The 17,070-nt window shown below is 40.3% G+C and overlaps 1 protein-coding gene and 1 pseudogene across 1 annotated transcript; one reads left to right on the top strand and one right to left on the bottom strand.

The window, feature by feature from the left end:
- The first annotated feature begins 5,761 nt into the window (after positions 1-5,761).
- LOC137747131 (histone-lysine N-methyltransferase, H3 lysine-9 specific SUVH3-like) lies at positions 5,762-8,644 on the top strand. Its single transcript, XM_068487154.1, has 2 exons — positions 5,762-5,889; positions 6,124-8,644. The coding sequence occupies exon 2, from the start codon at positions 6,320-6,322 to the stop codon at positions 8,387-8,389; it is 2,070 nt and encodes a 689-aa protein (XP_068343255.1). The 5' UTR covers positions 5,762-5,889; positions 6,124-6,319; the 3' UTR covers positions 8,390-8,644.
- Positions 8,645-14,093: 5,449 nt separating this feature from the next.
- LOC137746716 (mitogen-activated protein kinase kinase kinase 20-like) lies at positions 14,094-15,067 on the bottom strand (annotated as a pseudogene).
- Positions 15,068-17,070: the final 2,003 nt, after the last annotated feature.

Raw genomic sequence — 17,070 nt, 5'->3', positions numbered from 1 at the left:
GAAGCCGATCCAAACTTAACTCCCGACAGACACTTCAATACAAACTTGGACACCGGAGGCACCACCGAACTCTTTCGCTAGTCAAGTCTTTCAGTAATGGATGCGATCACCTTCGAATTAACAAGTTTCATAGGCTCAGGCTCCACGGTCTTCTTCGCTCCCTTAGGGAAAGTTAGATCAATAATAAGCTTCTCAGCAGCAGACGAGCTTCCACAAGTAGCAGAAAAAATCCTTGGCTTTTTCTTGGTCGAAGGCTCATAAGCAAGTGAGGAAGATCTTTTCTTTCCACCGTCGTTAGCAGTAGGCTCTACAGCAGCGATCGGGCAAGCCAACGCCTCGCCCTTTATCCGCTTTATCTCTTCCTTCTGCAGTAAACCATCTTTCTCCCAACGAAGAGGGCTGAGCAGCCAGCGTCACTCACAGTACTCAGCAGGAATGCCCAAGGCAATGTGCACTTTCTTCATATATGCCGAAGTCGTTGGGGTTGAGCCAAACTTCGCATATACGCAAAGCAAGAAAGACGATCAATAAATTGAAGTCATGGAGCAGCTCAACAAAAATTCAAGTAGGACAAGAATGAAGTAATTCACTTACCACTAATAAAGGTAGTCGGCACATGCAGCTCAGGAGAAGAGTCAGACTCTCACACTCCGCTCACCTTCAAGGTATTTCTCGCCCATTCATGGTCACATTTGCTAGAAGCATCGAACAGCCTATGGCGATATCTCAGCTGCCCTAGACCTTCCTTGTGGCTAATCTCAAAGAAGTACCAAAACTCATTTATGGTCAAGCCAAGATCAAAGAACCTGCTCAAGTTTGAGAATCCCACCATCACACGAACTATATTTGGGGAACACTGAGCAGGCACACATTTCATGGAGCAGATCACCTCTTGGAAAAGATGCGGCATGGGAAAAGTAAATCCTAACACAAAGTAGTACGGATGGAATTTGATAGCTCTCTTCCTAGCAAAGGCACTATCGCTGCATGGTTCATAGCCGCTATCATTTTTCACCCATTTGACGCTAACCCCAGACAGAATCGCATGCTTGTACGCCTCAAGAAAATCCCGAAATAGCTTGTCGGAATTAATCTTGACATGCACAACTTTGAAGTAACCCCCTTACCAGAAGAACCACCTTGACAGTACAAAGGTGAAGGATATTCGTCACTTTTACGATCGGAGGAAAATATCTCAAAGTCTCTTCAAAAAGTATGAGGAAAAAATATTTAGAAGGTTGCTCGCGATGAAAGAATAATAAAAATAAATAAAAAAAGAGGACCGCAAGCCCAGCATCCCCATGCCAGGCCTCACGACCCTCATGCTCTCTCTCACTCCTTACACGTAGCCCAAGCCACTCGGCCCAACAAGAAAGGAGACCCACGCCTCCTTCATCTCCTCTCATTCACGCACTAGGCACCCTAAGGAGTAACCTAGGACTCTCGGCCCAGGTCACAAGCACAAGAGGCTCGGCCCATGTCGGTCTCTCTCATTCTCTTCCTGCCAGCCCAGGCTCCAACCCTGCAGCTATGAAGACCAGGCCCAGGCCAGTTTCCCTGCGCCTTAGCACATCGTGCCACCTGGCCTACGCCGCCAACACCTTGACAAAGCCAAGCCAACTCGTGCCGCGCCACCTAGCAACCCACGGCCTCTATACTGTGTGTCATCAACCTCCTTGGCACCCACCAAGTCAATTTTTCAAGTCCCTAGACTCCAAAAAAAATTCAAGAAGAAGAAAATTAAAAATTTTCTTACCTTGGTGCAGCATGGAGAATAAGAAGAACAACGAGAAACGACTCTTTGAAAAGGCAAGAAAATAAAAACGCTAGGGGAGGGGGACTAAAAATTTCCTCTGGCTTCTCTTTCTTGTTGGGATAATAATTGTTCTCCAAATTTATTTAATCCTCTGCTTAAGGCAGAATTAAACAGGTATTGGGAATAATTATTTTCCTTTTCCTAGAAGAAGTCTATCTCCAAATCAAGAAAGAAGATCAAGTTCAAACTGGGAAACAATTCTACAAGCCTAAGTAGCTTAAGATTCCTACACCTATTATCCTTTTCTTTCATGCAGCATAGTAGGTGTGGGGGTATTTGTGGAGCCTAAAATAATCCCAAAAATTCTAAAGGTGACACGTGGACATTTATTCAAGAAATACAAGATAGCCCTCAATAAATGGGCAGGCTTCTCAGATGTTCCCATGCGTAGCTCACATCCCTAGAGATTTCAGCAACTAAATACGACTGCCCACAGCTCACCTGCCCTTAGCAATGAATTAAAGATAAGGATTAATTACCCAAATCCTATCTTTAATACATTCCCATTTGAAAATTGACTCCAATCAAGTAAGTAATCCTAATTTAAGTCAATTAGGGATAATTATCCCATTATCTCAAGAGATTATTTCTTATTAAATATCTTGGGAATATTTAGAGAATATCTCCCCATTAAACACTATATGGTCGGCCTTAACCCTATAAATACCCCATATTCTACCAATTTTCAAGAGCTTTTTGCAACCCTAAAAAGCATAAACACTCTACTCTCTAAAAGAAACTAGCTTAGGCATCGGAGATCCGTTGACCTAACCCCCCCCCCCCAACCTCGTAGGCGCATGAGGCTTAGGTCTCTGATCAAAGGTGTTGATTGTTTTGCAGGTGCATTTTTGTCGAGACTGAAGACGGCGAAAATTTGCATCCACAGCTGTCGCGGTCGCCATCGTGGATGGTGGTAGAGCACGGTACCTCTAGTGGAGGCGTGTGTGCTCCATGCACTGGCTAAGACATGCACTCATGCGTGCCCACGCGCAAGTCCACACACGAACTGTGACATCCCACATCGCCCAGGGGAGTGATCCTTAAATGTATATTCTCATCCCTACTTAGCACGAGGCATTTTGGGAGCTCACTGGCTTCGGGTTCCATAGGAACTCTGAAGTTAAGCGAGAAGGGGGCTAGAGCAATCCCATGATGGGTGACCCACTGGGAAGTTGCTCGTGAGTTCTCAAAAACAAAACCGTGAGGGAATGGTAAGCCCAAAGCGGACAATATCGTGCTACGGTGGTAGAGTGGGCCCGGGAAGTGATCCGCCCCGGGCCAGGATGTGACAATTTGGTATCATAGCCTAACCCTGGCCGCGTGTGTGCCGACGAGGACGTCGGGCCCCTAAAGGGGGTGGATTGTGACATCCCACATCGCCCAGAGGAGTGATCCTTAAATGTATATTCCCATCCCTACTTAGCACGAGGCCTTTTGGGAGCTCACTGGCTTCGGGTTCCATGGGAACTCCGAAGTTAAGCGAGTAACACGCGAGAGCATTCCCAGGATGGGTGACCCATCGGGAAGTTCTCGTGTGAGTTCCCAGAAACAAAACCGTGAGGGCTTAGTCAGGGCCCAAAGCGAACAATATCATGCTACGGTGGTGGAGTGGGCCCGGGAAGTGGTCCACCCCAGGCCGGGATGTGACACGAACCCATACACTGAATGGGTTCTGGGTTCTGGGTTGGGTTTGGGCTTGGTTCTGGGTTAGGGCTTGGTTCTAGGTTAGGGCTTAATTATGGGTTGGGTTTGTTTCTGGGTTGGGCTTGGTTGCATGGCCCAAGATTTGGCCCGGGTAGTAATTGGGTTCTGGATATGAGTTTAAGGGTATCAAGTTGGGTCGACCCAGTTTCAGGCCGTGGATCGCTAGGTTTATGGGCAAACCTTCAAACTCTCATAACTTTTTCAATACCAAATCGGGTGATTCAAAAATGAAAAAACATAGTTCTCAACGAGATGAAAAGAATGGTACCTTGCACGACGACTAACTCATTGTGGTCTGGCTGAAAAACGCCTCGAAAGTGGCAGTGCTCGTTGAAAAACTGGGAAAAGCTTACTTCGAGCTATATCTGCGTTTAACAAGTGTGTACAACTTAAAACGAGCCTCGATCTAACCTTAAAACACATCCTAAAGATTTCTAGGAGCTTACCCATGTTGGAAAAATCATTGCGGAGTTCGTCGGAGAAGGGGTGCACCGTGACTGTCACGATTGAAGTATCAAGTTTTGGCTTGGGGTTTCGAGGTCTACATCCAACCAGTGAGTTTTGTGGTTTTTGTTGTGTGAGTGAAGCTCAAAGAGAAGAGGGAGAGTTTGCAGAGAAGAGAAAGCTCAGGGGGAGTCTTAAGGTAAAATGGAGAGAAAGTGATGGGGAGAGAGAGTGCTATAAAGAAAATATCCAAAAAGGAAGGGGGAATCTGGATTGGGTAAAAATATAAGGGGACAAGAATCCCAAGTGGGTCCCCCTTGGTTCGCAATTTAAGAATATATAAAATGAAACACAAATATTCGAAAACGTTTGACGGTTCGAACATAGAATCTTAGTTATACATCTGATTTGGAATCCGTTCGCACCTACGCGTTCGTGACGATGAGTACGATACGAATAAATTAATTAACTTAAGACTACGCGTTTCAACGAGACGGTCAACGAAAGTCAACTCAAGGGTAATTTGGTAATTTCATAAGTCCGTTAATACAAAATATGATAAATCAGGGACTGGGTTTCACAACTTGAAACTCATATAAGTTTCCAACTAAAGTGAGACCAAATTTGGGTTCCAATATGAGATTCGAACCCAATATGGAGTTTTTGCCAAATGCCAACTAAGAAAACTAAGATTTGAGTTTTGACTCCAATTATCTTCAATGCACATACTTTTATTGTCAAGTTGAGTTTTGAGTCTTTTGACCCCAATGTTGGAGGAGAAGAGTGGAGTATGGTCGACGGAACTCAATAGTTGGGGGAAAGAGAAGTGGATTCGCAACTATGTGCAATGTCAAGAGCTTATGGGTGACGAAGTGACATTATTACGCTTTAGAATGTGTCTCGTGACCTCTATTGATGGAAATTTGCATAGAATTCATTTAAATCTTTTAATAGGGAATAAAGTAGCAGCTTTTAATGAATTCAAGAACTTATTGAAAAAAAAAAGTTTAGAGACTTGATTTTTACTCATGTAATATTTTAGGGACCAAATCAGCAATTTAATCCAAAAGTTAATTTTGATACTAACTTTACAATTTTTCTTCAATGGTACGTGTAGCATTAAGTGATATGAAGAATAAATGACTGAGTTAAAAAATAGAAGATTCATCAGTTGTGGCAATCAAATCTAATGACTAATATAGCTATAGCATTGAGTGCTACATAGCATTGAAGCCACATAAATTTGACTAGTTTCATGATTTTGCTTTCGGGTCAACTACATTATACACCACAAGGTTTGGGGGTCAATTGCAAAATGAGTCATGAGGTTTCAATTTTTGTATTTTACACGATGTGATTTCTGAAATGCACTAATTTAACATCTCTGTCAATTTTACAATCTAATTGGACGTTATGTGCTTATGTAGCATAGATTTGACCCACATTTTAAGTACTCGTCAACTGTCAACTTTAATGTTTAACGCTTTACTCATTTAATCATTTTATGAAATTGACGATCAACGTGTACTTAAAATGTGAATCCAGTATATGCTACATCAACACTTAACCTCTAATTAGACATTAAAACTGACGAACATCTTAAATTGGTATAATTCAGCAACTAATGACTCGTTTTACAAATGATCCCAAATTTTTTAGTCTAGATGCACTTAAACTTTTTTTTGTTACTTTTTAAGAAAGCGAAAAATGAGGAAACTTTTAAAAGTGTAAACTGGCCTAGATGGACACCATTTGGCAAAACATAGCAACATACGACGGTTTAAAGTTGGACCCAGTAAAAAAGGTAGAAACCGGAACTGAGTTAGTGCGTTCTCTCTCTCTCTCTCTCTCTCTCTCTCTCTAACTCTGAAAGTGAAAGTCGCCAACGGAGAAATAACCAGCTCTCAACTGAAAATGCAAAAGAGGTGAGTGACAATGGTTTTGCAATTCTTGTTTTCCCACCGAAGCTTTCATGCATGTAAATCCGATGCTTAATTTTGAATATTTCTGGCCAATATTTTAAATCTTAGCCAAATACCCATCTCAGTACCATGTTCTAGATCTCATTTTCTGTAGATTTCAGCTCGAGTTTTTCTGTGCTCTTTAAATTATGAAACTTTTAAGTAATGTGCAGCGTCGTTTGTGATGTTTTCTTGCAGAGATCCATGTCTAAAGTGAAAATTTCTATTTTTTTTCTCTGAAAAAAAAAGATGATGAAATTGGGGCTTAGAGTTTAGAGAACCATCACAAGAACCCAGAAGTTGAAGGAAGATAAATTAAGGAAAAGGGATTTTCGAGTTTGTCGAAAAAGCGAAAAACTTTGGTTTTGTGTTGATTTGTGAACAAGGGTTTGTAATGGAAGGAGGGTCCAGCCAAAACTTCGTTCCTCCTTCAGCTGGGTTTGATAAGTCAAGGGTTTTGGATGTTAGACCTTTGCGTAGTTTGATGCCGGTGTTCCCGGCTGCGTCTCAGGCCCCATCCTTTCCGGGCATGCCTCCCTTTGGCAATACCCCTAATGGGTTTCCTCCGTTTTACCCATTTGGTTTACCGCCAAGCTACCAGGCCTCACCTGATCTAAATAGTGAGATGAGGACGCCAACCGGTCCCATGCCCGCTCCTATCCGGTCATATAGAGCCCCAGCCTCATCTGGCGCCGATGACTTTCCAGAGGATTCCAATGGAGATGGGTACTTTGATCCTCATGTAGGTTCTAGTTCGTCTCGAAAGAAGACCACAAAAGCTAGTTCATCTCGGAAGAAGACCAAGAAAAATGGAGATGGTGATTCGTTAACAAACAATGGGTCAGGTGTGACCTTTGTTTCTGTTATGAGTTCATTTCAAATTGAAGATGGTAACAGGGAGTTGGTTAATTATGTGCTCATGAATTTTGATGCACTCCGGAGAAGGATATGCCAGATTGAAGATAACAAGGAATCGAAAACTGGGGTTATTAAGCGTGCAGATTTGAAAGCTGGTGGCATCGTGATGAGCAAAAAGGTTCGGACAAACATGAGGAGGAGAGTTGGGGTTATCCCTGGAGTTGAGATTGGCGACATTTTCTTTTTCCGAATGGAAATGTGTGCAGTCGGATTACATGCTCCATCTATGGCTGGAATTGACTACATGACTGGCAATGGTGATGGTGACAAAGATCCAGTGGCCTTAAGCATTGTTTCTTCAGGGGGCTATGATGATGAGGCAGAGGCCAGCGATGTCTTGATATACAGTGGTCAGGGTGGAAATAGCAACAGCAAAGACAAAGATAGGGAGGTTGCTGATCAGAAGCTTGAAAGGGGTAATCTTGCTCTTCAGAGAAGCTTGCATCATGGAAATGAAGTACGAGTGATTCGGGGCGTGAAAGATGATGTTAGTTCAACAATAAAGATCTATGTCTATGATGGCCTATATAAAGTTCATGAGTCATGGACAGAAAGGGGGAAAGCTGGTTGCAATATATTCAAGTACAAGTTGTTGAGGGTGCCTGGACAGCCACCAGCTTTTGCAGTTTGGCAAGCCATTCGTAAGTGGAAGGATGGTTTTTCCTCAAGGGCTGGACTTGTTCTTCAAGACCTCACTTCAGGGACTGAACCTGTACCTGTTTCCCTTGTAAATGAGGTTGATAATGAGAAGGCGCTGGTTTCTTTCACTTATTTCCCTACGCTCAAATATACTAAATCATTCAGTCTAATGCCACCTTCTTTTGGATGCAATTGCCGCAGTGCATGCCAGCCAGGTGATACGAATTGCTCTTGCATTCAGAAAAATGGAGGTGATTTTCCTTATACTAGCAATGGGATTCTAGTAGGCCGTAAACAATTGTTACATGAATGTGGTCCTACGTGTCCATGCACTCCCAACTGCAAAAACCGAGTATCCCAAACTGGTGTAAAATTCCGGCTGGAAGTGTTTAAGACAAAGGATAGGGGATGGGGCCTCCGGTCATGGGATTCTATTCGTGCTGGTGCTTTTATTTGTGAGTATGCTGGTGAGGTTATAGATGAAGCGAAGTTAAAACAGAAAGAGGAGGGAGGGGAAAATGATGAATATATTTTTGACACAGGCCGTGATTATGAATCATTCAAGTGGAGTTATGAACCTGGATTAATAGAGGAGAGTCCTAATGATGTTGAGGAGTATAACATTCCGTATCGCCTGATCATAAGTGCCAAGAATGTTGGGAATGTAGGTCGGTTCATTAATCACAGCTGCTCACCAAATGTTTTTTGGCAACCAGTTGTATATGAGCACAACAATCAGTCTTTTGTCCATATTGCTTTTTATGCCATCAGACACGTTCCCCCGATGACAGAGTTGACATATGATTATGGGAGTTCAAGCTCTAATGAAGCTGGCGGTAACAGTGGACCCAACAGGAAGAATAAATGCTTATGTGGATCGTCAAAATGCCGGGGTTATTTTGGTTGATCGTGTAGGTTCTAAAACAGGCGGATGCAGTGCCAACAAACATGATCCTGGTTCGAATAACTGGAACTTCATCTTGTTTAAATGTTTTTGAATGTAGCATAGCTGTAGTTTGTTGTTTTGTCTTTCAATTTCTGGTCGATGGATTAGGTTCCAACAACAGACTATCATGGTGCCGACAAACATGATCCTGGTTAAAGTCTGGAATCTCCATCATGTTATATGCTTTTGAACTTAACATGACTGTGATTTTGTTTATCTTTCAATCTTTAGGGGAGGCATGCCTGCGTACTTTAAGTTCCCATCTTTTTTTCTTATATAAAAACTCTCTGCATGGCAATTCATAAATGCAATCTAGGATATATGTGTAAGAAGATGCTTATGCTACGGATTCATGAAACGTCGTATTTGGAATCTGCTTGAATTTCTAATAAATAATATTATGAGATGCTGTTATAGGATAGTATTGCTCTGTTTTTACTGGGCAAGTCACGTACTTGTGTTAGGAAACAAATGGATGGAATTATAGTTTAGTTACTTCTTGATTATTCATTGTTAACGTTTGCTCTGATCGTAACCCATTTGTTGTACTGAAGTTTGGAGGTCCATGTAGACACAGTTCGACGTTTCCTTACTTATATCATCCTTGTACAACCGGACCCAAAAGTTCTTTTCATGACATATTCAGCTTTAGCTAAACCAAACTAATTGATATTTCTGGCGATGACTCGGGTGAGTCATGACCAGGCAACTACTTTGTTCATCAAAGTTTAGTTTCGTCTGGCCGTTTAGATGTTAGCCCTTCATCAATTTAAGAGATTTGTGGACATTATACCCCTGGATTTACACATTTGGTGTGTTATAGTATCCCTAGAGCAGTGATATGTTTTATGTTCTGCAGGAGGTTCTACTTCTATTCTGCAATGATACTATTAGAAGTTTCGAGATTGACCTCGGCGACGTTTGGTCATCTTCTAGAGTGGCAGTTGCTAGTTCCTTGGCGTTGCCCATAAATGAGGAATGGTTACAATTAGGTGAAGAATGTGTTTCTCAGTTTAGCTTTCTGGGTAATTGGGCTGGTGTAGTTCCCAGCATAGCGGTTTAGAAATTCTGCAAAAAATATACCATATGCGGTATGCTTTCGAAGAGAGAGAGATGCAGGTTTTTGGAAGGGGAAGTTGATATCCCAATTTGAGATTGTCATTCTCTTGAACATTGTAATGTCACATATCAACTTACGAGTTCATTACAATGTTGGACTTTCTTCTCTTTGTCTGTTAGTATGTTAACTGCTGACATCGCAATCGTGGGCCTACTTTCACCCAACTGCATTGAGAAATTAATTAATATTAATATATTAAGAATGTTTTTGCAGCCTTCGTTATAGTTCCCAAACCAAAAAAAAAAAAATTATCAAAAACCCTAACAAAACATCCCGACAGGTGAGAAAGAAGAAGGAATTCTCGGGGATAAATTCTTTTTCATTAATTTTAATAAAAAAAATTGTAATTTATGAGTGGGTGCCTGCCACATCAGTAGTTAACAGACAAATTGATGAAGAAAGGGATGGAGGTTTGACATTGTAACTATTTCATAAGCTAATGTATGACGTTGCAATGTTTGAAAAATGAGATATAAGTTTGTTATTTGACCCAAAATTGACGTGTAAAATGTATCTTACCCTTAATAATTTTTCCGAATTTTACTTTCTTGTTTTTCCAATACAACTGTATTATTTACCCTAGGTTGGCGAAGAAATTTGGGGTAAGTCAAATAATGTGTCAACCATTTAAGTTGTTATCGAATTTGTCATTCAAGAAATCCGGACTTAAAACCTTTCACTTGCACAGCCAAACCTCATTAACGGCAGGTGAAGAATTTGAATACATAAGAATATAATATTCACTCATTCATCCTAATCATGATCGCAACACCGTCATTACTCACAATACCATCCCTCATTACAAGCAAGCCCTCCTCACACTCAAGAGTTCAAAATAATAACACCAAGCTGGTGGTACACGGAGCCATTGCACATTCTACTTTCTCAAATCAAACTTGTATAAACCCAGCTGCTATCTCAGAACCCGGTGCCGGTGGAGCGGAATTCTCGGAACAACGACGGAGCTTTTGTAAAAACCTGCATGGCTCAAAGATCTCACCACCTCCATCTTCGTACGACTAGCTGATTTTGATGGTTGCGGTCGAGCAAACAAATGGATGAAGTAATAGCTTCTCAGCAGTTAACCTTTCGCAAGACCTCGTGCTAAGGCAACTCTTAAGAAGGTCCCTAACTACACTTGAAATTTTTGCAGGGATTTTGGGACTAGATACGTGATCAAACATTATAGTGACATCACTACAATCGCCATAATCACTCAAGAGACTTCAAATCGAAAACTTTGCTACAAAAAATGACTTGATTAACGTTAAATCCATCATTTTTTATAGTTTGCATCCTCTAAATCATGTTTTTTTCAAACACCAAATCACGTTTTAAAAAAGCAGATGCGTTATTAAGCTGTAGTCTTTTCAAGATTTAGGACAAAGAATTATATACTCTTCTTCTCTAAGTAAGCAAAAGTCGGGTTTGTTGAAAATACATATAGATTTAAGACAAAACCTACGTACGACAGATGTAAACAAGTCAATACAGAACCAGCAATCTAAAGCAAAAATTGGCAAAAGTTGGGTTGTTGAAAACAATAACAAGAGTTAGGATTACCGTTTCAGATTGAATACATTAAGTGAGATACTTCAAGCCAAAACAGAGACAACATCACATTGGCAGCGAACCGAAAGCCAATAGATTAGGAGACTGCTGCAATCTGGAAACACAAGAATGAATTAAAACTACTATTTTGCAGACAGTGAGCCGCTTTCATGAAAGAAGTTGAGGATCCACGATAAAACCAATTGACAATATAGAGAGTAGCCCAATTACTTACAAGCACATGCAAGGTTCTTCCTTTCCTTGATGTGGGATTCGTACTCTCAACAACTTAAACAAAAAAGATCATAGCTTTAAACATCATGAAAAACCATACTCCAAGCATAGCACCTACTATTGTGCACGCTAGAGAGACAGATCAAAACCTGCAGAATCAAATCTCAGCGGTTCTGTTTTAATAAAGAGGTTAACTATATAATTGGTCTCAGAAGTTCAAAAACATCATTTGCACCTTTTACCACCTCTAACTTTCCATCCATTAAATCATGTTTTAAGAAATGTAGACGAGTATTTAAATTTTAGCGACCTTTCGGGATTTAGGACAAACAATTGTATAATCTTCTTTAAGCAAAGTAGGCAAAAATTAGGGTCATTGAAAACGGAATAGAAGGAAAAAAAAAAGAAGGAAAAAGTTACTACTAGCTTGCCAAAAGAAAGTTAGGATCAAGACCAACCAAAAGCTAGGCGTCCATATGATCCTGCAAGGCCAAAAAAAAGGTCAGTAATTAAGAACATGGGAAAAACTAATCTGGTAGAAGGACGCTGCAACAAATTGGAAGATTTAGGACCCAAGCAACGACATGGAAGAGAAATAATGAACCAACTGCTCCACTTTGAATGCTAAAATTCAATAGTTAGGCAAGACCATAATAGTGCCTGCAATAATAAGACTAACAATAACTAAACAAACTTCGGATACAAAATTTTGAATCCTTTGTGCAAATCCATGGATTAGTTGGAGAAAATAAAGGAATTAAAAGTTAAAAGTTAAAACTACTGGAGTGCAGAACAATACGATAGCTACCCTTTCAGCAAAGAAAGCAGATTTGCTTCTATAATCCAACTCTTCTAAACCACCTTTTCATCTAATTTCATTGATTCTATTTTGAGAAACAAGTAACTATTATTGCATTCAGAAGTCCAAAACTTTGCTACAAAAAATGACATAACTAAACACCACAATCGATCATTTTTTATCATTTTCAACCACCAAATATGTTAATATTCCTTTTTTCATCAAATCTTAGTGATTAATTTCAAAATGAGGGTCGGGGCTCCAACTATAACAGCATTCTGAATTCCAACTTCTCTTAGCTACATAATCTTATCATTTTTATGTTTTTCACCTCCTCGTATTTGCTACTTTTCATGATTTACTTTTCTGCAAAATGTGCTAAATTAACTTGGGATTGTTGAACAAAAGGTTTAGTGCCCAACCAAACAAGTGTAAACAAGTCAAAAACTCAGTAACAAAGTATCAGCTAGTGAAAGAAATTAAGTAAGTTGAGAAGTAATGTTAGATTTAGAAATGGCAGGTGAAGGCTGCCCTACAAGTTCTTAACACTTGCAGAAGAAGTTCTGCAGGACAATGCAGTTTATTGCAGCTGACACTGGTGAAATTGCAGATAACAGTGACTTTATTCCAATAAGATAGTGTGGAATACGGATCATACGTAACAGTCCTCTTGGACTCCAGAATAGCAGCCTTCTCTGTATCCAAAGAGTGATGAGAGTTATGGTGATGACCAATAATTGTTTTACCATATGTCAGGATCAAATGCTGACCTAGAAGGAAAGAAACAGAGAAGACCACTGAAATCTGCAAGCCAAACAGAGAAAATGGCACCTACTATACTGCAGATAGAGAGCCACCAAACAAAAGAAGCAACAGAAGGAACAAAGGAAGAACCAAAAGCTTTAAGCTTTAAGCATCACGAAAATATCACAAGTGATCCTCATTTTATCTTTTGAATCAACCAAATCACGTTTAAAAAAGCGGATAAGCATTTAAATTTTAGATATATTTCAAGATTTAGAACAAATAAGTTTATTTTTTTGAAGTGAAGAACAAGTAAGTTTATATTCCCCTTCTCTCAGTAAAGTACGCAAAAATTGGGGTAGTTTAAGACATAGGCAAGACCAGACCAATAACAAACATACACAAGTCAAACACAAGAACTAGCAAGCTAAAACAAAAATTGGGTTGTTGTAAACACAACCAAGAGTTATGACTAGCTTGCCAGAGAAAATTAGAAGCAAGACCTACCAAAATCTAGGTGTCTATTCGTCCTCTTTTGCAACACTATCGAGCCCTGCTCTGCAACATAATTATACTTTCGTTCTGTGATGAGGCTTCATTATCTTCTGTTATTCCACAAAATACACTCTTAGTTCCTTGTGTAAAAGCATTCTACATTTGATTCTTGGTAGATAAGAACTGACTTACAAATTAAAAAAAGTAGAAACTGTTAACCCTTGTACTCAGATTGCTGTTTTTCACTCTTACTGGTGCAAAGCATCTCAAATCATCTTTTCAAGCGTAGTCCTATATGATTAATGTGCCTCTGCTTGCTGCCGGCACTTCTCCGCTATCTATAGCCTAAGCAAGCGAAGAATTATAGATAAAAACTACGATGGTAACTTTCACAACAACAACATACTAACCAGAATCTTGGGCCTGGATGTAGTTTTGCTGCTTTGAGGTCGATAATGGGAAACTTCTGCTTCAAATCTAGTAACGCGCCAAAACACAGAATATCAATCAACAATTGGGAAAAAACATAATCACCACAACTAGCCATTCATGGCCATGGCTGCACAATTGCACAATCAGGATTAATAAAAGTAGACAAAATTAGGGGGGGGAAAAAACTACAATATATGTGCAATTCTGTGGTTACATACTTGAAATAAGAACTACAACAATAAAGATCAGAACACCAGACTTGTACTCACTTGTGACATAACACAGGACTTCTATAGTCCGGCTGGTATTACTAAACCCACTGGGGGCTGAATTTTCGGAACAACGGCATAGCCCAGAGAAGAATGACATGCTTCGGATGCCTGTGGCTCAGCTATGAACGGATGAAACAACAATTGTTCAGCAGTTAACCTTTCCCAAGAATTGATGGCTAGGCAACACTTGAGAAAATCGTTTGCCGCACTTGAGATTCCGGGAGGAATTTTGGGGGTAATTTCTTGAGAAACCATGTCTAAGAAGTCTTCAAGATCGGAGCCGGGCTTCACATCCCAAGGGGGGCTGCCTGTTAACATCTCAAGAACAATGGCACCAACAGACCAGATATCGGAGGACTGATTTTGCACATTATCCATCAAAGCATCCGGGTCCGTATACCTCGGAGTGCCTCTCCATCCACCCACATCCTCTTTGGTTCTCTTAGCCAATCCCAAATCTGCAACCTTGGCCACAAACCTTCCAGTATTAGCAACAGGCACAAGCAAAATGTTCTCCGGCTTTAAATCGCAGTGGACGTAATCGCACTCGTGAATGTGTATCAACCCTCGGAGAATTGACCTTGTGTAACTTATGACATCGGATTCCGGCAAACCCCGGCCCTTGAATCTCCTGATCAGGCCATCAAGGGTTCCCCCTGCGGCAAATTCGAGCAGCAAATTGTAGACCATCTGATCGCCATCCTCAGTGGTTGTGATTTCTTCACCCAAGCAATCAATCACAAAAGCGGAGCCTTTTACGTCGCTGAGAACCTCCATCTCGTGCTGAATCGACTCGGAATGGGAAAGCTCAGCAGATTTGACAGCCATGACCGGAGGCAGTGGTGGACGATCACTAGCAATGGGTTTGTTTTTCTTGGAAAAGGCAAGAAAAACCGACCCGAAACAGCCTTCTCCGAGCAAATCTCCTCTCTCCCACTCCTCGCCGTCGCCCCACAACCTCCCAGCTCTTCTTCTTCGGCCTTCCTTTTCATGATTTCGAACTTGTTGCGGAGAATCAGTGGTGAACGCAAACAAGCTAGTGTATGAGTGCGTGTGTGTTGGGTGGCTTAGGGTTTTGAAGAGACGTGTAGTCGGTGATATTCTGCCTTCTAACGGTCGTCTAGGGTTTGAATTGAAGCTACCTACAGAGACGACGTGAGCATCAAGCAACTAATTTCTTAGGGCTAATAATTTCTTCTCCTATTTATCATTTTATTTTATTTTTTGGTACATTATTTATCTTTTTATTTTGACGGTCTTGTGAAACTAGTAATAATTGACAACCACCTGACGGTAAGAACAGAGTATTTCAAATAAATAAAAATGAAAATGTAAAAGGGAATTATAACTTTTGTTGGAATTATAAAAGGTAATTAATTTGTTGAATTTGAAATTATAACTTTTAATTTTTTCCAAGTTCGAATATTCAAATTAATCATGATTTTTTAGGAATCAGTGTTTTGCCGGAATTTTCGGAACGTAATTCAGTTTTCTTACATTTTACAAGTTTTTAGATATTGTCACATAATTTTGTTGGGTTCACTCAATGGTATTTCTCCGTGCACATGGCAGTTTAGCGCATTGACCACCAAAAAAAAATCATACCTATGCCAATATAACTCATACCTATTTTTGACGTAAGTTCAATCCAAACTAATTTCTCTCTCTCTCTCTCTCTCTCTCTCTCTCTCTCTCTCTCTCTCTCTCCTAACAAGTAACAATTTAACCCACTAATAATATCGCTAAAAAAAAGCGTTATTTCTTCGTTTTTGGTATATACTTGTGTGTAAATCTAATTGATTGCACAACATGGATACATATGAGTCGAAATAAAACAGAGAAGAGCTAAATACATTTGATTTTAAGTGATAACTGTACCTATTTGTATAACTACCACAAGATATCATTAAACCTCACCCTTACAAACGATCGAACTCCATAGCAAAAGTCTGCCTGCATGTTGTGGAGGAAGTGGATTGGAATTTCCCGCAGCAGCTAATTTTTAAGCCTGGATAAAACACATTTTCAGTGACTTTCTGTGTATGGACATTTTACAGTTTTTTCCAAATAGGCACGTAACAATGCCAACGTAGTGTTACAACGAGCGTTTCTCTTGTGCCTACCAACATCGAACGGCTGTAACGATTCGAGTGTATCGGTAGAATTGGGTCTGAAGTTTCGTTTGAAGCTCCACAGCTGAAACAAGACCTCTCGATCTCGGTTAAAGCTCTAAAGTTGAGTTCCGAAGCTCAGTTTGTGGGAGTTATGAATCTCCCAGCTGAAAGAAGGCAGCCTCTCGATCTCTGACGGAGTTTTGAAGCTCAGTTTCTGGAAGTTATGAAGCTCCAAAGCTGAAACAAGACACTCTCGGTTGTCGTTATGAAGCTTCACAACTGAAACGAGGTTAGTTCCTCCAAATCGCCAACGACTATCAAAATCCACAGTGAAGATATGGCTCCCAGACCGTTGTCCAGAAACCCTTGACGCGTCGCCTTCGTCTTAGTAAATGTAGAAAGAATATTACAAACTAACAAGTAGTGTAGTGGAAAATATGTAAGCTTCTTCCCTCAAGGTTCATAGTTTGAACCCCCTGTACGTACCCTGCTTTCTACATTTTTTTTATGTTAAAAAAATGGGTCCATACCAATTTAGAAATATGCCCATACCATGTACCCTTAAGAGGGCCATGCCAATTTAGGAATTTGTTTTGTAGGCCTTGATTTACTTAATCAAGACAGACAAAAACAACCCCTAATAACACAAAGGAACGTATTGTAAATGTAATTGTTTTGGCTTGGCTTCTTCTCTAAAGTAAGTATGAACCCTAGCATTCACCATCATTCCTCTGCAATTCTCTCTCTCTCTCTCTCTCTCTCTCTCTCACTTCCTCTCTATCTCTTTTTTTTCAAATTCTAAGTCTCTCTATACAAGTGAAGGAGCGAATCAAAATATATAATTAGGTTTAGAAGATTGCAATTCAAGGTCAGCATATAGA

Source organism: Pyrus communis, chromosome 10, assembly GCF_963583255.1.
Source record: "Pyrus communis chromosome 10, drPyrComm1.1, whole genome shotgun sequence".
NCBI classification, from domain to species: domain Eukaryota; kingdom Viridiplantae; phylum Streptophyta; class Magnoliopsida; order Rosales; family Rosaceae; genus Pyrus; species Pyrus communis.
This window is presented reverse-complemented; position numbering and strand designations above follow the sequence as displayed.